Source organism: Centroberyx gerrardi, chromosome 6, assembly GCF_048128805.1.
Source record: "Centroberyx gerrardi isolate f3 chromosome 6, fCenGer3.hap1.cur.20231027, whole genome shotgun sequence".
NCBI classification, from domain to species: Eukaryota; Metazoa; Chordata; class Actinopteri; order Beryciformes; family Berycidae; genus Centroberyx; species Centroberyx gerrardi.
This window is the reverse complement of record NC_136002.1, coordinates 25,109,735-25,130,123: the sequence shown is the minus strand read 5'-3', so window position 1 is coordinate 25,130,123 and position 20,389 is coordinate 25,109,735. Positions and strand designations below refer to the sequence as shown.

Genomic DNA, 20,389 nt, shown 5'->3' with positions numbered 1-20,389 from the left:
TGGTCATATAGGTTTAAATTGTATTTTTTTTTTTAAATGGATTAATACGCGTATATACATACCACATCGCAGGTAAATGTACAGACTGACCTTATGTACCACGCTGTCGGTTAATATTCAAATTGACCGGTGCATGCGATGTGTACCACAATGTCGGGAAATGTAAAGTTACAGCTTGACAGGTAAATCTGTACACTGACAGTTTTTCCACATAAACCGTAACGTAAAAGTATGGCATCTAGGAATATGCCAAATCAAGTTTACCCAGTCTTTATTTTCAGAATACTTTAGGCTTTAAGTAGTAGGTCTTATCAAACTTATGTAGGCTAAGCTATGAAGATGGGATCTTTTAAAGGAGAAAAAAACCGACAAATCGATTCTTAAAATATGATTGATTGATTGATTGATTGATTTTTGTTAATATTGGTGGTGTTGCCTGTCATGATCACCTACTGGGTCATTTTTATTTTCTGAATGTAGGCTAATGTAAACAGAATGTTGAAGATTGAGATTAAATGCATTAAATGTTGTGTTTCATGCCTGATAGATAAAATGTTAAGCTTTTATACCATTAGAGATGTTGTCATCCCCAATACACACTCCAAATCAGTGGGTGGCGGACTACTAACCTTCAAGTTGTTTGCCAACCATGAAGCATAAGCGATGCTGTGCATTATTCCCCCTCCATGACAGATGATGGCAGTAGAGTGCTGCTGGAGGAGAGGATGGGCACAGCCATGCATCCGTCAACAAACAGGACAACTCGGCCCATGTCTACTCGGGGTTATTGGCACGTCCTGCAATAATAAACTGCACGTGCTGTAACAACTACTTTATTTATAGTACAATGCAGGTCGCATGCCGATTTTACTGCTAACGTGAAGTCTAGCCTTCCGTTTTCTCGGCTTGGATTAGTCTGTCAGTTTAGAGAAATGACTTACATAAAGCAGATACTTTCTAAAGGACCTCGGGTGAAATTCGGGCAGCTGGTTGGTGCAGCTTCCACTTTCTGCAGATGTTTCCATGCTGAACAAGTAAGAGTTTGAAAAAAATGGATTTCGTGAAATATTCATTTTACTCATACTACTGCTGCAGAAGCTACTACTAGGCTATGCCTGCAGCCCACATTTTGTGCACTGCATAAAAACTGACATAACGTTTCTGCATAACACTTCACAGATGAGACATGAAGACAGTGGACTTCCAATAGTTCATCATAGCAAGTATGTGTGTGACCTGCCACCCAACCACAGGTTTCCTATGGGGAAGTTTCCCCGGGTGCTGCATTTTCTAATCAAGGACCAAGTCATTACAGATAAACAGGTGAGTGATTCATTGATATTTGGGACTAAAATCCTAACTGTTTTTATTACTGCTTTCTATTAGTACTCTTCTATATTTTGTCATTTGGCTTGTATGCTTTTATGAATGTCTATTTTATTTATTGTACTCTTTTACTTTCCTTCTTAATCACTGTACCTGTTTTATCATTTCTTCTGTAAAGCACTTTATAACTGTTTCAAGAAGCACTTTATAAATAAAGTTTAGTATTATTGTTATTATTAAAATGCATTATTATTATTATTAGTAGTAATAGTAGTAGTAGTAGTGGTATTCTCTCAGTCATATGCACATTTTCCTTTGAGTGTAAATTTCCTTTCTTACAGTAGGTGTGGATGCCTGAAATTGCCTCTGAAGATTTACTAAGCTGTGTGCACACTGATGAATACTTGAACAACTTCATAAATGGGAAAATAAATGAGCAAGAGCAAAAGAGGACAGGTTTTCCCTGGAGCGAAGGCATAGTGAGACGCTGCCGATATGAAACAGGTGAGAACATCCAGGGTCTGGGTGACTTTAACAGCTGGATGACCTGAAAGTCCACAACACAAAAACTAACCCTAACCCATTCCCCTCTTGTTTCCAGGTGGGACTGTCCTAGCTGCAGAAATAGCGCTGCAGAGGGGTCTCGCCTGCAGCACCGCAGGAGGAACCCATCATGCTTTTCCGAGCTTTGGTTCAGGGTTTTGTCTACTCAATGATCTGGCAGTTGCAGCTAAATACCTGATGGGCAACTCTTCACCCAGGCGGAAGGTGCTGATTGTGGATCTAGATGTGCATCAGGTATAGTTAACTTGCCCTTAATACTTGTTGTTGTTGTTGTTGTTGTTGTTGTTGTTGTTAAGGAAAGTAGGGTTACACTGCTATATCAGTTTGCCGACATATCAGTCCAATATTGTGCTTTTGTTAAATATCGGTTATCGGCCAGTCCATGTCATCCACCTCCTTCCTCCCTGACCATAGCTACATAAAAACTAGTCTGTAAAACCTGCATTGAAATTGGATTTTCTTCACATTTTACTTTTTCATTTAATTCAGGCGTTTTTGCAAATCAATTCTTCCAATTCTATCCAAGAAAATTCTCCTACCATTGAATAGGTACGGTGAGTCATCCTGCTAACCCTAAGAGAAGTTCATTAGTACTAGGGATGCACCGATACCGATACTGGTATCGGTATCGGTGCCGATACCAGGCTAAAATGGAATATCGGTATCGGAGATTTTACCCAAGACTAAAATCTGATACCGAAAGCCATGAGTAACATGTAAGAAATAAAAGCAAACTGTCTTGATTTTATGCATTTGTGGCACATAGAAGCCTGTATTTCTCAAACAGTGGTAAAAACAAGGATTTTATCTCAATAATTTTGTCCATTGACCCCAAACTAAGGAAATAAGCCTGCACTGTTCAGTAAAAGTAATGGATCGGATCGGTACTCAGTATCGGCCGATACTTAAACTTTCATACTCGTAATTGGTATCGGCATTGAAAAAGTGGCATCGGTGCATCCCTAATTAGTACAGGCTTTTAAATGGGGAGTTTTATGTCCCATTGTCTAAATGCTGTTTCAGAGGCTTTTCCACCCTGACAAGAATACAAATTTGGAGGAAACGGCAAATACTTGCAATTCTTTTGGGTCTAAAAATGATCAAATTTAATCAAAATGTCAGCTATTGCCAGCTTCAATACAAAAATATCTGCATCAGTCTTCAAAAACCCATGTCGGTCAAACTCTAAAGGAGAGTGCAGTCTTCTCCCCGTAGTAGCCTCTCTATAATGAGACAGACAGAAGGAAAGCTGAGAGGGACACAAAGTAGGGGGGAAATGGAAAAACACTTTGACGAGACCTGGGTCAGCAGAACAGAGAGGGAGCTGAACTACGACACCATCAATGAGCATTTGTCTTTGTTTCTCAGTGGACAGACTGAACCTTTTGTGCTGTCTTTAGTGAAACTGTAGTCTTGTGGATCCAACAGGGGGACGGCACTGCTTTCATTTTTAAAGAGGAGCCGTGCGTGTTCACATTCTCTGTGCATTGTGGGAAAAACTTCCCGCTCCGTAAACAGCAGAGCGACCTAGATGTCAGTGTGGAGGATGGGATGGAGGACAAGGAGTATCTTTCAACAGGCAAGTTTCCATTTCCAACCAGGAAGCCCAAGGCATAACGACATGAAACATATTCAGTGTTTAGGTCCAAGTCATTTGAATAATGAGGCTGTTTCCATGAACTAACATGTCTGTGCCTATCTGAGCTTTCATGAGGAATTAAAAAATGACTCTTTCAACAGTTGAGGCCCATCTTCCCTCCCTGCTGGACACCTTTCGCCCAGATCTGGTTCTGTATGATGCTGGAGTCGACCCTCATTGGGAAGATGAACTGGGGAGGCTCCGTCTGACTGACCAAGGTGAGAGATAAGAATTGACCTCAAGTGTTTCTAGTTATAATGCCTTTATAGACGTTTTTGAGTCACTTTTAATGTCTCTTAGGGCTGTATCAGAGAGATCTGTATGTGATGAAGACCGTCGTGAGCAGAGGCGTTCCTGTAGCTGCTGTTATTGGAGGAGGCTACTCCAGAGACATCGACAAACTGGCCCTCAGGCACTCCATCGTCCACAGAGCAGCAACACAGGTACAGCAAATACTGCTTCTTGTTGGATGTCTCTTTCGATGCCGACCTAAGCACAATTATATTACAAACTTAAATATATTCTAAATATACACTACCAGTCAAAAGTTTGGACACACCTGATTGAATGTACTATGTTTTTCATTATCTTAAATCCATTTTGATCTAAAGGCTTATGCATAAATGCTTGACTTTCATTTTTTAGACAAAAAATGAACTTGATGCCTATGAATTTCTTTCCAAAGCCTTTGCCTTTCTATAAAGGCAAAGGGTGGCTACTTTAAAGAATCTAAAATATAACATACTTTTGATTTAACACTTTTTTGGTCAATGCATAATTCCATTTGTGCCATTTCAAACGTTTGTTAACTATTATTCTAAAATGTGGAAAATAGTAACAATAAAGAAAAATGTGTCCAAACTTTTGACTGGTAGTGTATTATATATATATACAGTATATTAAATACACTCAAGTAGTATATAAACAAGTATTAGAAAATAGTAATGATGTTCTACATGTTGCAGGTATGGAGAGAATGTGGAATGTAGACCTTCATCTCCTGACTCAAGAGGAACCTGAGGATAATCTATTTTAATTTGAAAAGTTGATGGTCACTGTAAGAATAACTGGTTTTCTATTATGGTGGCATGTGTTCTGAAGAATGCATCAAGCAGATGTATAACTTGCTGATTACCTCATCATAGATACTGTATCAGTATTTATAAAGTAATAATTGTCAAAAGCATGACTATTAAATATTGAGGCATTGAACCACATAACTTCTGTCTGTCACTAAATGCTGATCTTTCAAATTCCTACATTGATGCAGGTACAGTAAATGCAACTCAACAAGCCTCGTGAAAGTTTTTAATAAGGAAAAACAAATACAACGAACTGAAAGTAGTTACATCAGGTCACATAAAACGATAAAGTACCACTTTCACTTAAGAACAAACACAGTTGGTCCAGACATGCTGTACTGATACGGGTATGCACCTTCCTTGGCACACTGAGTACAGATAGACAGTATGTTTCAAGTTTTACCTATTTTATGTCATTCACTGACATCAAGTAGCAAGCAGCGACATACTTGCGGTACAGTGCAATGTTTATTCACAGTATATGAGGCAGTTGAGTTGCTGAAACATACTACTGGTGTAGTTCAGCAAGATACTTCAACACAAGACAAAACACGGCAATTACAAATATCGATGTCAAGCAGACACATTGGCAACACTTTCTTTGAAACACCTGGGTAGGATAAAGTACAAGAACCAAATGGCACAAATGTTTTGGAAGATATGTTAATGCTATTCTGCACAGCTATGTGCTCTTTTTTTCCCCCAACATTGTGATGATGGATTACACACAGGTGGTTTATAGAAAGTCCTACCAAGAGGTACATAACAGATACTTGCTGCAAGGTTGGCTCCTCGTGTCCGGTGTTGAGGAACAATTTGTGCAATTTTAAAACAGGCAGACAAAAGGTATGAGATAAGAATTTTCCACCATGATCAATGCTTTAAAACATTTAAGAGCAGGTGGAAGAGTATAATCTCATAAACTCTTCTTTGGCTAATATTAAAAGTCTTGTCCAAAGAGAAGAACAGTAAAATTCATAATGACTCCCTTGCAGAAACGCTATTATTTTTAAAAAAAATAGTTAAAATCATCATTAGCAGCACTGGAATTCCCTATAGTTTGATAATCAAGACAAGATCTTGACACCTAAGGGAACGCTCCAATGGGTATCGGGATACTGCTTGTTAGTTTCTTGTATTGAAATAGGATCAACACATTACAAATTGTGGTACAGTATACAGTGGTAGCCATCGTAGAACACACTTCATTTATCCTCCACTATTGCTGCAGTGGACACTGTAGCCATTCTTTCTACAATAATGTTTAATGCTAGAACTGGATAGGCATATTGAAACACAAAACTTATGTCTCTCACACAGCTGGTTGCAGGACCATTCCTTGTGCCTACTGACTGCTGAAAAGAGAAGGAAAAAATGTAATTTTCCAAACAATTAGGTGGAGCAGCAGTGCAACAGTGCAGTAGCGTAGTTTACTGTTGCATGCCCTAACGTGGAACTTCTACAATGGCTACATCAGTGTGTGTACTGTACAGTTATGGCAATTTAAAAAACATTGAATGTGTCATTCAATGCTAAAACTTGAGGCAGAGGCGACGCAAATTAAAATCAAACATGTTAAAATCATATTTTCCATACCTGAATTTTCTCTGCCACTACACACCAGTTGGCGTGGTCAAAGTAGGTGTGTGTGACATGAAGCTCCTCAACATGATTCTCTATCAGCTCTGCCAGTTCTCCCTCCCTAAAGACATGATAGTACCTCAGGCAGGAGCCTGCCACCTGCCCCTCGCTCTCCTGAGGACTCTGTGTGCTCTCCTGCTGCTCTCGCTCTTTTCCCTGCGAGCCTCCGTCATTCTCGTTGTCCCCAGACTGCTTGAGGTGTTCCTTCTGGTACGGGACTAGATCCGGCAGGGCCAGAGAGCCACACTCCTGGACTAAAGCTACAGAGACGCCCTGGTTTTCTGTGCTGTTGGTGGTGCCTCCAGCGTCTTTCTGTCCCTTGTGCAGGTCTGTGACCGAGTCAAAGACGTCCTCCTCCGAGCTGATCACAGACGAAGGGGAAAAGAAGCTGGAGACCTGCTTGATGAGGCCTTGTCCTCTCCCGCGCTGGCCGGTCTTGTTCCCCTCATTTTCTCCCGTGGGTGAGGCTAAAGTGCTCAGGTCTCTGGAGGACGAGCGGGAGATGGCTAAGCTGCCGAAGTCGAACACAGAATCGAGGGACCTGGAGAAGAACCACAGTCTCTGGGTTCTCTGCTGCTGCGCGGTGCAGGTCATGTCTTCCTCGTCTACCATGGAGGATGTGCTTCTAACCTTCCTGTGCTTGTCGGTGTTGTCTATGACTTCGCTCACGCTCTGCGCTGCGCCCCTCCTCCTGGGTTTGGCGTGCTCCCTGCTGGAGCTGGAGGGAGAATGAGGGTTGGGGTTCCAGGGGACGAAGATGTCCTGCTTCTCAAATTTACGACGCTTCTGCTCCATGGCCCACACGTAGATCATGATGCGTCCTCCCACCCGCAGAGTGCGCGCCATCTCCTTTATTGCTCGAATACGCCGCTCTTTGGTGGACAAATGATGGATGACTACGAGAAAAAAATTATTGGTCAGAAAAACAAGTTTGACAGTGGGAAGGCATTTATTTTACAGTAATATTGTGTCACAGTCAGCATTTAGACGTCATGTCTGAGTCACCAAACACATTATGTGAATGGCACCCAATGTAAATTAATAGTGTGGGTGTTTGCTGTCATCTTTGTGCTCATAATTACACTCTTTGTGTTTGAGCAAGAGCCATGGATTATATCCACACTGTCTAACCACTGTTGGCTGGGCAACACATGCTCATTGTAAATGGATGTTGATTATTATTATAAGTTCATTTCATTTGAAGCAAATGACAGCCGCAGGAGTTGAGCATAATGCACATGGAGAGAGCGAATGTGACTGACTGAGAGGAATGAGTGATTCCCTCCTCCCCCACTGTGTGTCCACTACCTGCAATAGAGAGCACAGCGTCGAAGCAGCCGTCTCTGTAAGGCAAATGCAGCCCATCGCACATCTGGACCTCATGTCCCTGGCTCCAGGCAAAGTCCACCAGGGGGCGACAAACGTCACACCCCAGCTTGAACACCTCCTCATTGATGTGGAGATATTTGCCGTTACCACAGCCTGCAGTGGAGGAGACAATCAACATTTTAAAACAACCATGAGGAAAGATCTGCACTTTAGTTAGATTTTAAATCTCTTTAGAAAGAAAGAGAGCTTCAGAATTACTAATTGGTATTCCAAGTGTCTCCAGTAAACAACATATTATAAATAATCTAGGGCTGGGTGATAATTCAATATTATCGTTTATTGTCTTTCAGTGGAATCATATTGTGATGATATGGTAATTTTGGGATATAACAAACAATGTTTAAATTGATGATTATTTAACAACCCTGACAAAACGAGGTATGGTAGGAATATTATTTGAAAATTTCAGTTTTGTTTGACATCACACCTAACATTACCATTCAGTTCAATGGGATGAACATTAATTGGATTATTTAACATGTGATTTCGCATGCGTGAGCCATACTATATCGCCCAGCCCCAAAAAGATCCATTTCAACAACAAACAAAAGAATAAATGGTGTAAAACTACATGAAACTAACTGAGTACACACTGTGCTAATCATGCGTCAGTTGTCAAGATGGTAGATCTGCAGGAAGAACAGTGACACCTACCCACATCGGCGACGATGCTCCCCGGCTGCAGGTCCACGAGGAACTGGCGTACCTTAGGCCAGGCTTTGTAGCGGCTGTCATTGAAATATGGAGCAATCTTGTCATAGACACTGTGCACATGGTCTCTCTCCAGCTGGTTGGCAGCCTCCTCCATCATGGTCGTCCAGGCCGCCTCCTACAGCAGCCTCACAGCATCATGCCTGCAGAGACAAACACATCTGCCTTACCTTGGCTGCTCATGTCCAAATGATAAATACGACAAAATACATCAAACTGGGGATGGGACAATACATAGAAATTCAATGTTTCGCAATACAAAAATGTGACAATACGTATCGTGGGGCAGAGAAATGAATCGTGATATTCGCTCCATTTTATTCTGCTGTAGTACTCACAAATGAGTCGGCTTGCCCATCACAGATTCACAAGCTCTCCATCCAAATTATAGTATTTCCACTTTGTAATGACATTTTTTGATTGTTGTTTACATTCTAGCAAGCCACTGCCATTGCTATAAAGATTTGTCGCTCAGAAATAAACAGAATTCTGCATACTTTGTTGTCATTGAGCTTTTATTTATTACATTGTATCGTGGTTTTATCGAATCATGAACCCCATATCGCGTATCGAATCGTATCATGAGATAAACATATCGTCCCATCCCTACATCAAACAGTTCGTCAATCACATTAAAGGATATGGAACGCATCAATAAGACTGTGAAACCCTGAGACGAACAACACGGCGCCGTTCCTGTCAACATGCTGGTTAAGGTCAAATCCTCTCTTAATCAGCGGAGACACTCAAACGTCTTTCAAGCAGCGGGGGCAATTCAACATTTAACCCCCCGCCAAGCACTTCAACCCCCTACTGCGTCACGATCAGTCAGCCTCGCCTCGTCCAGTCTCATCCGCTCTGCAGGCCTCTGAGGACAGGCCAATGTCAAGTACTGCGAATAAATAGAAGTCATCATGTTTTAATTTGTCGTCAATCTCCTGCCACTGTAAAACGAGAACAGGATCCATAAATTACAAACAAGGTAGCAGGAAGGAAGCGCTCTCCACCTCACAGAGAAGTCAGTAGTCACGTTCCCACAGCAGGGTTGAATAGGTTTAGTCGATTAGGCCAAGTCAAATTATTTATACAGTAATATCGAAGCAAAAAGCCCACCGTATAAATCATACTTGTTGGCAACAAGATGCAAAGGGAATAACATCAATCATGTTTAGGTGAAAAGTCCTTGACAGAGATTTTAATTAGCCCCGGCTGGCCCCGTTACACCCTGTGAGTTGAAATCAGGCTGCTGCTGTGTTTACTGTTGTGCTCCAAGTAAGAACATTTAATATGACGGAACAAGCCGTGGGAAATGTCAGCATCAACTCACAGTTCTGGGAATTACTTTGACATAAGATTAGCTTTATTGATCCCAAAGGGGAAATTAAATTCCCTCGAAATCCAAGGCCCATACATACAATCGGATAGATTTTCAGTTTGATTACATTATTTTCCATCATCTGACAGCATCAAATAACTAAATACCATTAGATTGTGATATAGCTTTTGTTGCAATTCCTGTTAAGTGAAAAAATATGTTTCTCCCTCCCGAAAGACATCACAGTACCTCATGTTTCGTTTTGATTCCTTGGGAATCCTTTCACAGTTGGATTTTTTTTTTTTTTTTTTATTCGGCTGTGAAATGTTCCTAGAGGTTGCAGTTTACTGGGAAAGACTGTAGTTAAGCCAAAAATAGAGTAATGGGGAGATTCGGTTTAAAGACCGCCTCTGACATCTGTTCGCAATAGACAATTTTGTAAAAAGGATCATATTGTATGTCATTAAAACATATAGAAATACATTATTATTGAATTTTAGGACTGCAGAAATCATTTTCAAATTGGGGGATGATGTAATTGTGATGTTTATGTTAGTCGGTTTCCCCTCCTCTACTGCAGTGTGTCTCAGTTTATTAGGATGCGGCCCACTACCTCCTGCAGTGCTGCTGCTGCTGTGGCTCCCTCAGTGCAGTCCAGCTCTATTTGAACAGGGAGTTTCCAAGGTTATTCCAGTTTAAAAGCATCTAAAGGCTAATTCTAAACCAAATCCAGCCATTTTAGGCAAAAATATATATCAATATGCAAAGCTGGTAGTTGCGGAGCACTCATCTGACCTTTCTGCTGTCTGTCACAGCATATGATCTTCTGGATTAATTGATTTTATGCTCCACTGCCTTACTCATCTGAGATAGGATGTAAAACAAAAACATGCGCTGCTGATTTCCATCACATGTTGACCACAAGGGGATCTTAAAATTCAGATGATGTGTGCAAACTGCACGTGTTCCTGAAGCTGATGAAACTTTGATCCAACAAGCTGTACTCATTTGAATAAAATTGCCGGAACAGCTATTTGCATGCTTTTGTTATGGGTCGTTTCATCACACGTTTTCTTGCAGCATGACACCAATTATCTCAAGCTGCTCAGAAATGGGTTTTATGGTTGAAAATGATTACAGCAGGCATTCATGTAAAGGGATTTAGCAGAAATATTGTTTGGTAACAGAACTGCTAATTAACGTTAATTGACTTGTTTGGTTGGATTCGTATATTACAATTATTTAACAATAACAAGAAAAAGCCATCATGTTGTCCTGAGGTGGTTGCATTTGAAACTCAGTGTGAAAAGGCTTAAACGGGACAATGATTGATTTTAATGAGTTTGATCAAATGTGGACTGCTAAAGACATTATTGCGCTTTTACAATTTTTTTTTAAAACTATATATACATTTTCAACTTCTGGAGAGGTTTGTTTGGTCTGTAATTTATGAAAAAGAAATCACTTTGAATTTGTCAATGTCAAAAAAAATAAGGGCTGCTTTCTCAGAACTGAATATGGCCAGTGGAGATGCTAGCTGTCACTTTCCCTCTTTAGCATCAAACATCTGATTTGTACCAAACTCTGATATAAAATCACTTATGATGGATGGAAGTTGTCAGTGCCAACCGAACCCAGCAGGCATCATATCACACTAGTTACCCGTGTTTCAAAACCAATACAAAGCTGCAGTTTGGATGCATCTTCAAACTTCATGATACAGTCAGTTGGTAAATACAAAAACAGTTACATCCTCTTGTACAAAATGAGTCACTGCCATTTCGGTTTATGTCCCATTATATGGTATGATAACACCGGTATGATAACACCATGTTATTATCTACCTATTACCAATAGCTTCATCTGCAGTGCAATTTGTGCTGAAAATATGATTTTTTCTTTCTATTAGATTAGAAATGAGTGAGGCAATTGAGATGCAAGACAGCCTCATGTGATACGATTACATTTTCCACATCGTTTAATGCATGTTTAGAAACAGTTTTACGCATCCACATCTACTTTTCCCCCCCCCAAGACTGACAGTGGAATGCCTGTCTCTAAGGAAATTCATACCAACAAATCCACAGAACAATGCAACGTAAAGAATCATGTAATGCCACAGTGCATTCTCAGTGCTATACTTCTCCCTGCCTCTGTTGAAAGACATGACAGCACTGTCCTTGAATGTAGCTGCAGATCGGGTGTCTGTAGTCTGTACACACTGATCATTACTTGGAACATTAAACACAGGAAACTGGCAATCTGGGACAACCTGTGCTAGGCTGCTTGAAGGCAGCACAAAATGCAAATATCTCATTCTCATGCTTTAAACTGTGTACACATCTTCGGTACCCTTTCTCAGCATTAAGAGCCGTGTGTCCTCTGTTTGGTAAATGCAGCATGTAGCATTACATCTTCACTCAGACCTATTTCTGGACCACCATCCCAGCCAATGGAAGGAAAACATCCCTTATGTAACGTCGCAATTTGGCCTGCTTCAGTATTGCCGGTGCTCAATTCAGCCTGAGTTTCCCCCCTCTCTTCACTAAACTGTGACACTCAGCCGACATTATGTAACCAGCAGCTGTGAGGCTCAGAGCAATGCCTCTCTGGCTGACAATGGGGACTGAAATTAAATCACAAGACAGAGGTAATGCCTGGCAAACTGAGATTTGCCTTAGACAGGAAATTTGCTTGAAAGGACAAAGATAAAATCAGGTACAATTTATGGTCTATTGCAGCTAGGTTGTGATTCCCTGTTAAATCCTCTGTTTACAAATTACAGTGTAGGTGAGTCCTATAACAAAATGTGTTGGGCTATGGATGAGACTTTTTGATAAGCCATATAGCCAATAATGTAATCTAAATCAATAGCCAAATGGGCTCAAAGCAAATCCAATGCATGAACCTGCATATAGAACAACTTCAAGCAAATATTCATGACCCACAATTACAGTGTGTGAACCCACAGGTCAGACCTCAGCGGTGAGTGCAAGATTAGTGATGTCATTATGAATAGGCTATTGTTGATAGGGGGGGCGAGACAGTCATTCTGCCAGTTGCCACTAACCACCATAGGAGTAAAAGCAGCCACAGAGAACAGGTTTATCCATCATGTGTGCCAGTTCACGAGCCAACATCAACATGTGCTGAAAGGAAGACCTACTAAACCTCACTGTTTAGGAGCTGCTTTAATTGTTCTAATCACAAATTTTAACACAACAAAAACTGCCCTACCCATACTGCAATATAAACTAGCCTATGCATATTTCAGAATATAAATATATTTCAAAATACACAGAAATTGGCCATACATGTATTTGTACATGCAGATGACATACATTTATTTTGGACAATGGAAATACATTGTTGAGTACATACATAAGTGTACAACATAGATCTGCAAGAAAGGCTATATCCAAAGTATTCACTCAAATACAATTTCAGCCAATGCCATCTATATGTGCAAACACATTTTTGGCCAATTTTTGTGTGAAAGATATCTCTGAAAATATGATACAACAGGTTATATCTTAAATTTACATATTATCTATTAGACTTGTTCCGCATACCACTTTTTGTCCCATTAAAGTTTCTCTAATGCATGGATTCAAAACTAGAACAAGACAAATGTTGGAATTAACAACGGGTTTAGTAAATTTGGATATGTTTAGCGCGCTGCAGTAACTAAAATCATCATGTCAGTTCCATCCTCTCCAACACACTAATGATCCACCGAAAATGCAAAGCCACTTACCGTACACTGTGCAAAACGCCATGCAATCATCCACCTCCTGTCAGGTCGCTCGGAGGTGAAGTTCCCTCTCTACACATACATCCAATCTACATCATCGATCTGTCATACGATCCAGAAGCGCGTGCTCGACACAGCAGCACCGAGCACATCATCAACAACATTGTAACGACGGATAATGTAAGCTGTAGAGAGTTATTACCTGATGCAGGCTATCTGTCCGCCAGCAGCGTTACTGGCACCCGGACTGTATCAAATCTATAGCATGATGAGCGTTACAACCGTCAAGCGAGCTGGAATTGAAGCAGGACTTCCGGTATCAGCTTTCAAAATAAAGGCTTTCATGATGAACGTGTTGAAACGTCATTTGGGAAATAAAGTTTAAAGCAACCTTTCATCAGGAAATACCATTTAGCATTATACAATATAAAGGTTTTAGTAAATATTTAATTTCACTGGGTATTTCTATAAGGAAGTAGGCTAGGCCTAAGTAAAACTTTATTTATGTGGCACCTTTCTAAACCATGGTTAAGTGCTTAGCAATGGGATAGCCTACTAGAAAAATAAGAACACATAAAAGAGTAAACAGTAAAACAGTAAAATACAGTAAAAAGGTAGGCCTAAAACATGGAGAATACGTAGTGCAAGACACACACAAGCCGTTGTTTTAAAGATGTTTCATAGCCTACAATTTTTTTTTTTATTCTATTTTATTCTAGTCTATAGAATATATTCTTTCTGTAAGTGACAAATTCCGATTTTATTTTGAAGGCAAATCTTCTTAGTTCCGGTCTTATTCTGGCATTTGTGATTGGATGGCTGCAGCTATGAGAGCTGACAGAGAAGTGGCAGACCAGTGTCAAGATCACGAAATGTAAAGTAGAGCTTCTGGTCAAAGCTTTAAAATAAAACCCATATTGACCAACGTGTTGCAAAATTTTTGAGTAATAGCTACAAAGTACCAAAGTTAAATAAATTAAAGTAAAGTTAAAATTAAAGAATTTAACTAAGGAGGACTGACTTTGTGTCATCAAATATGTAGCCTATATAGCCTACAATATAATCAATATCTTTTTAGCATCTATTTTACAGCTAGGCCTAGATATTCACTGTATATTTAATGTACAGATTCCACTGAATATTTTGATACGATTGTTGTTTATGTCAAAAGTGACACATTCTACGTCTTTATTTTGAAAGCTAAATCGCCTTACTTCTGGTCTTACTGTGGTTCACTTGACGCAGCTGATTGGCTGTTGGTTTGTGAGGATGACACGCTGTGCAGCTACAGATCACGATTATGATTGGATAGCAACCTCACGTGACCAGGACACTAAACACCGTAGATTTATAGCCAACAAGAAAACACGGGAACCCCATATGTTTACTGTTGATGCCACCTGCAACTAGTGATGTAGCCTCTGGTTAATAAGGTGGGGGAAGTATAGTCGGTCTTTGTAAGGAAAACAACCACTAATATGAACAATAATCAATATTAGTTTAAGAAAAGCATTGCTTCAGCCCCCCTCAAATTAAGTGGCTTTACTCTCCACTACCACACCTGTCTACAACTAAAGGCTACAGCAGGGATGTAATGAGAGAAAACTCACCTAAAACTCAGTTTACCCTCCTTTTTAGGCTTACAGAAATCTTTGAGATGTAAATTTATAGTATAGCAAGTATATATCAAACAGATGTTCATTTAAGACTAGCTCACTTTAGCACAAAGCTTCATCATGAGCATAAGATAACATGGTGCCTGTCTGTCACAGTGCTTCTTGACCCTGATCCTCCACATGCAGATGAGACATGGCTGAAAAACAGAACTACGGCCATAGTGTTGCAGCTATTAGCCTACATAAAAACCTATGAGTAGAAATGAACAAAGTAGATCTAAATGAAGTCAGAACACCATAAAATTCATCCTTTCACCATTTTGTTATAGCTTGGCGTGTCCTCATTGGATGTGCCTGTCTTAGCATGTCATTTGGGGAATTTGGTTTTCTTGTCTTCCAAACCCCTTAATTTTATCCCTGAAATGTCCTTAATTTCTCATTACATAAACATTATCCATCAAAAATAACATAGCTTTAAAAAAAAAAAGTAAGGTTAGTATCATGGGTTTTTAAGGGATTTATTCATGGGTTGATTCGTGGAGACACTAGTAATTAAGGGATTTTTTAAAATGTTTTTTAAGTTCCTGTCTCCCTGAATTCTACATTCAATTAGAAAGTAAGCAGTCAAACATTATGAGGTGTTTTAGATGGTTTTGATGGGGCCTCCTCCATTAATAACTCCCTTAACTCATTTTAAGGGGATTTTGCATGAATTACGGGCTGAATTAATGTAAATGTAAAGTTATTTTAAGGGATTACTGGTTCGTAGAGAGTGTGGGTGTCAGTGCTGCTGTTTTAAACCCACTGCTCACAGTCCATGCTCAGATTTTGTCTTCCCCAGTGGCTAAGATCAATCTAAGATCGTCACAGCCCATCTAGTCTCTGAGCACAAGCGCCCATCATGTCATTCATATCATCTACAAAAGCACACAAGCTCTTTTCCTTCATGTTCATACAGCTACTCAACAGGGATAAGGAATTGGAAACTGAAGGAGAAGAAGGAGAAACACTTGTCCCCTCAAGGTGTGGCATGGTGGCTGATAAACAGCAGTGACTTGGCAAACCTCCACCTCCACATCGCTGCCATTACTGTCACTTTCTGTTCCATCAGCCTGTTTAATCTATTCAATCAAGGATTCACATCGCAGTCAGTCAGTCAGTCTCTCCGTCCCACATGATGTTTATGTTTCAAGGTCTCTTAGTCACAGCAGCCCTCGGCCTGCAGGTTCATGCAGTTTTAATTATGCAAACGTTCATCACAGGAGCTGCTCTGGAGGCAGAAAAGTTATTGGTTGAATTAAATCTGAAGACGTTTTTCTACCTAAGTGAAGTTAGACTGAAGCCCAGTGAAAATAAAGAAGAGGTAAGAGAGGAAGAAGCTAATATTATGAAGCCTAGTGCGTCTGCTGCTACCTGAAAAAATGCAATCTACCCACACTACATTATGGTTAGCTTAGCTGACGCGCGAAGTTCAGGCTAGCCTTCCAAGATGATGACTGCTATGGATAAATGAAAAAGATCATTGCCATTTCTATTTTTCATTTCTATTTTGACCAGAGTTCCTTCTTTACCATTCAAGTTTGCCAGTTAGCTAACTTGCGCCAAAAAAAAACAGTGGTTGTTTGGCTCCGCCCACTGAGGTTTAACTGAAAATGAATAAATGAAATTATTTCTGCCTCCGGAGCAGCTGAAAAATGTTTGTATAAATGGATAACTGAAACTCCAACCTGACCTAAAACCTTAAAGCTTGTATACTGAATGTCTGTAAACATGCACTGCCAAACACTGAGAATTTAACTGAAACATTAGGAACGAGTTTATACCCAATCATAATATCAGGTACACTGTGACTCGAAAATTTGCTTCTTTGCATATTTGTGTGAGATACAATTTTATATTCACATTTCACCAGAGGGTCAGAGCGCAGGTAAACAGCTTCATCTGCTGTTGACATTTCGACAGCGATGGACCTGTTAGCTGCTGCCCCAGGGATGAAACTTCTGTGACCTTCCCTTTTCCTGACATTTCCTGTTATTGAAAAACAGGAACTTGTGTCCCTGTAAAACAATTGACCAAGTTAAAGTTTATTCCAGTTGCAGCTGTTGTTGAGAGTTTTATGCACCAGAAATGGGTTTGTTAGGTTAACTCCCACGCTGACTGAAGCAAGGAACTCTGGGAGAGAGTCCTACTGATGACTGAAATCCCAGTGAGGAGTGTAGAGATATGAGAAGCTAGAGTATGGAAGACACCAAGTGCCAGTAATGTTGATAGGTCACCAGTCACTATATAAGGAGTGCAAAAATACTAAATATTATACTAAATGTTACAATAAAAAAAAATTAAGTTAAAAAATAAAATCACAATAACCACCAGTACAAATCACAAACATAACTTTGTGGTTTCCTATATGAGCTTGTGTCTCTGATTATCTACACATCATGCAAATTAACTTCCAGTTTTTAACAACTGCGTGTTTACGAGGAGCTTTCCTGTAATAAGTCAAACATTTGAAAAGCCTTTCCTGTCGGCTCAGGTTCTAAAACAGGATCGTCTTGTTTCTCCGTGGAAATAAGTGGTACAGTGTTACAGAGCAGCTCATATGTTCAGCTGTGCCATAAGTCCTGCTCACATACTGTTTGGCCCTGGCTGCATCGAGGTAAAGGATAATCAGCAGCTCAAGGATTTCAGAGAGCAGGCTGTGATTTCAGCGATATTGCAGGCTGCTGCCACGCTGCTCTGTGTTGAGGATATGACTCAACTGTTCTCTCTTTTTCGATAATCTCCAAAGAGATTCTTCCCTTTTGTTCATTCTGCACTAAAGATCCTAATGGTGATGGATGAAGCTCCCCTGCCTCTGAAAAAAATCTATGAAGGACACTGTGTTACAGTCAAGCAAATCTAATCAGAAATCGTTAACAAAATCACTTCCAGTAGAGAAATTCTGACTAACCTGTCTATAATCAGAGGAATAGCTCACATAAATTCTGTTTTAGAGTGACTTTTCCTTCATTGGTGTTGTTGAAAATCATAATCCTTCTCATTTTTTCTCATTTTTAGATCTCATTAGATCTGAGACATTTTTTGCCTGAGAAAAAAATGTTCTACTACTCAAAATGGCTCATATTGCTCTTGCTTTATTAGAGACAGGGTTGCATTACCAATCAATAGGATTTATTGAAAATTAGCCCTTCTGAAAGCTCCTTTGATTGCATGCCGCCTGATTCTCTCACACAAGGATGCGATTATCTTAATGAGACCCATTTAAAGAGCTTAACCACCTTTTTCTACTAAAAGTCAAGGATTTGTGGCAAGGGTTGAGTCACTTTTACTTCTTTGATAGCAAGACCTAATCAGTCTTTATTTTGCTTCCTTAAAATAGATGACAGAGTGAATTATAAAATGTCATTAAAATGGATGACTCACCTGTCTCCTTTCTGTTTTCTTTCATTTCCCTTTGAGATCAGGTTAGTTGATACTGAGGAAACATTTACTTCTCTTCATAGTCTACCAAAAACACGCTTGCAATCGGATGCAGTCAGAATTTCACACAAAATGTTCCTTTAACAGTGGATGCATTACTAACGGAATATTGAATATCAGGAATTGAAATGGTGATTTTCATGTGTACCTTAGTGTGAAATTGTAGAAGTGTAGAAATTGGCTATTACCAAAATGTAATTCATTACAGATTATAGTTGCTATGTCAGAATTAATCCAATTGTAGACTGTAATGGATTATTCCAATTCACAGGCTGTAATTGGAACAGTCTCATTAAGATTGGAGTTATTATCAACCATTATTTTAATACGTGTATAATATGTGTGTAATGTCCAAATTTAAAATGCCCCTTTCTTTGTTTCAAATATCTGAGTAATTCAACAGTAATCTATTTCCATCAACAGCACCTGTAATCGGATTATACAGTATTTATTTTCCAGTCACTGTAACAGACTAGAGCACAATTAGATCTTTGTTATTAGATTACTGCAACCCCACACAAACCATACATGTACTCTGTTACTGCCCAACATCTACACTGTTCAGGTTATTCTGTACAGATTCTCCTTAGTCAAGGATGTTTGGGCCCTTCATACACCTTTTTACTGCAGAAGTAACCGTGGAATCAACATTATCCCCTGGACTGCTAAAGGTTGGCTTGCAGGTCGGCAGGCACTGGATACTGTAGAACAAGGGCAGCGATGTGTTAATAAACCTCCAGGAAAAAGATAGGAAGCTGAGAATAAAAGCACAAGATATACTGCAGTCTACATCATTACTCATGTGAGTCAAGAGTATCATGCTGGACTCTGACCAAATCAACTTCTGAAACACCAGATGACGCTGATATTCTTCTGAAACTTGAAAAGGTTCTTCGGTCATGTTTACATTCACTGCAGACTAAACATTAACTGCATATTATGATGCTGCCAAATCAAGTATTTGAAGCCTGTGTCCTGCACTAACTGTCAGTGTCATACGGCTTCAGGATCATGTCTTTGCCCAGATTCAGGACTTGCTTGGTTTAAAAAAAAAAAGAAAAAAGTCCAAGTTGTTGCACATCCGATTTTGGATGTTCTCCACTTGTGCTATTTTTAACATGCAACAGTGCAGTCCACATAATGAGGGATGGAGCGCAGCAGAGAACAGGAAAGGTAGATCTTTCACACAAAGCTGCTCCAAAAATTCTCAATTTTACCAAAAATCATGACACACTACAGTGTAATAAGGCCATAAAAAATACCATATTAATCATGTATGCACCATATAGCATAGCCATGTACATACATTTTCTGTTGTTTTTTACTGTGCAGTATCCCAGACTGCATTGCATATTCCAGCCCAAATAGACGCTGTTTGGGTGCAAAAATAGTGTGAGGTCAAGGGAAAAAATAATTGCAGGCCCTTTAACGCTCAACAAAGACAGGGCTCTGCTGATTGGAAAACACAGAGACTCTGATGAAGGCAGCAAAACAGCACCTTTCTGTGCCGGTTTAATGAACACTGGAGGGAATATGCTGGTACACAATGTGATTTCCTTTGGGATACAATAATGAATGTTCTCAGACACGGCCCTCTACACAGCCACTGTTATTCTACAGCAGAGCTTTTTGGCTCTGAAAGGTCTCTATACCTCTTTTCCCAGAGTGTCTTGCTGCAGGTGTAGTGTGTAGTGGGCTAATCCTGTCTACGCCCAATAGTATCATGAGAGGTTTTGTCTATTTACCAAGACTGAGCACAGTTTACATTTATTTTATAGACTAATTTACTATTTCTTGATGAGTTCTCTTCAGGGCTTTTGCTGTTACACTTCTGCACACAACTAAAAAGGAATAAATTAGAAACACAGTCAT

At 39.8% G+C, this 20,389-nt stretch overlaps 2 protein-coding genes across 2 annotated transcripts; one reads left to right on the top strand and one right to left on the bottom strand.

The window, feature by feature from the left end:
- The first annotated feature begins 762 nt into the window (after positions 1-762).
- On the top strand, positions 763-4,737 carry hdac12 (histone deacetylase 12). Its single transcript, XM_071925382.2, has 8 exons — positions 763-1,034; positions 1,180-1,323; positions 1,671-1,830; positions 1,928-2,124; positions 3,319-3,469; positions 3,631-3,747; positions 3,830-3,972; positions 4,495-4,737. Exons 1-8 carry the CDS (start codon positions 933-935, stop codon positions 4,516-4,518), a joined length of 1,038 nt encoding a protein of 345 aa, XP_071781483.1. The 5' UTR covers positions 763-932; the 3' UTR covers positions 4,519-4,737.
- A 1,455-nt stretch (positions 4,738-6,192) lies between these two features.
- On the bottom strand, positions 6,193-8,488 carry trmt9b (tRNA methyltransferase 9B). The gene is made up of 3 exons (XM_071925388.2): positions 8,296-8,488; positions 7,561-7,734; positions 6,193-7,148 (listed from the first exon to the last, which is right to left on the bottom strand). Exons 1-3 carry the CDS (start codon positions 8,450-8,452, stop codon positions 6,193-6,195), a joined length of 1,287 nt encoding a protein of 428 aa, XP_071781489.1. The 5' UTR covers positions 8,453-8,488.
- Positions 8,489-20,389: the final 11,901 nt, after the last annotated feature.

Coding starts and splice junctions, on each gene's coding strand:
- hdac12 (XM_071925382.2), top strand. CDS start 933: ATGACTTACATAAAGCAGATACTTTCTAAAGGACCTCGGGTGAAATTC. Junction 2,125..3,318: donor TGGATCTAGATGTGCATCAG/GTATAGTTAACT, acceptor TGGATCCAACAG/GGGGACGGCACTGCTTTCAT. Junction 3,470..3,630: donor CAAGGAGTATCTTTCAACAG/GCAAGTTTCCAT, acceptor CTCTTTCAACAG/TTGAGGCCCATCTTCCCTCC.
- trmt9b (XM_071925388.2), bottom strand. CDS start 8,452: ATGATGGAGGAGGCTGCCAACCAGCTGGAGAGAGACCATGTGCACAGT. Junction 7,735..8,295: donor GAGCATCGTCGCCGATGTGG/GTAGGTGTCACT, acceptor CCTCCACTGCAG/GCTGTGGTAACGGCAAATAT. Junction 7,149..7,560: donor CGCTGTGCTCTCTATTGCAG/GTAGTGGACACA, acceptor TTTTTCTCGTAG/TCATCCATCATTTGTCCACC.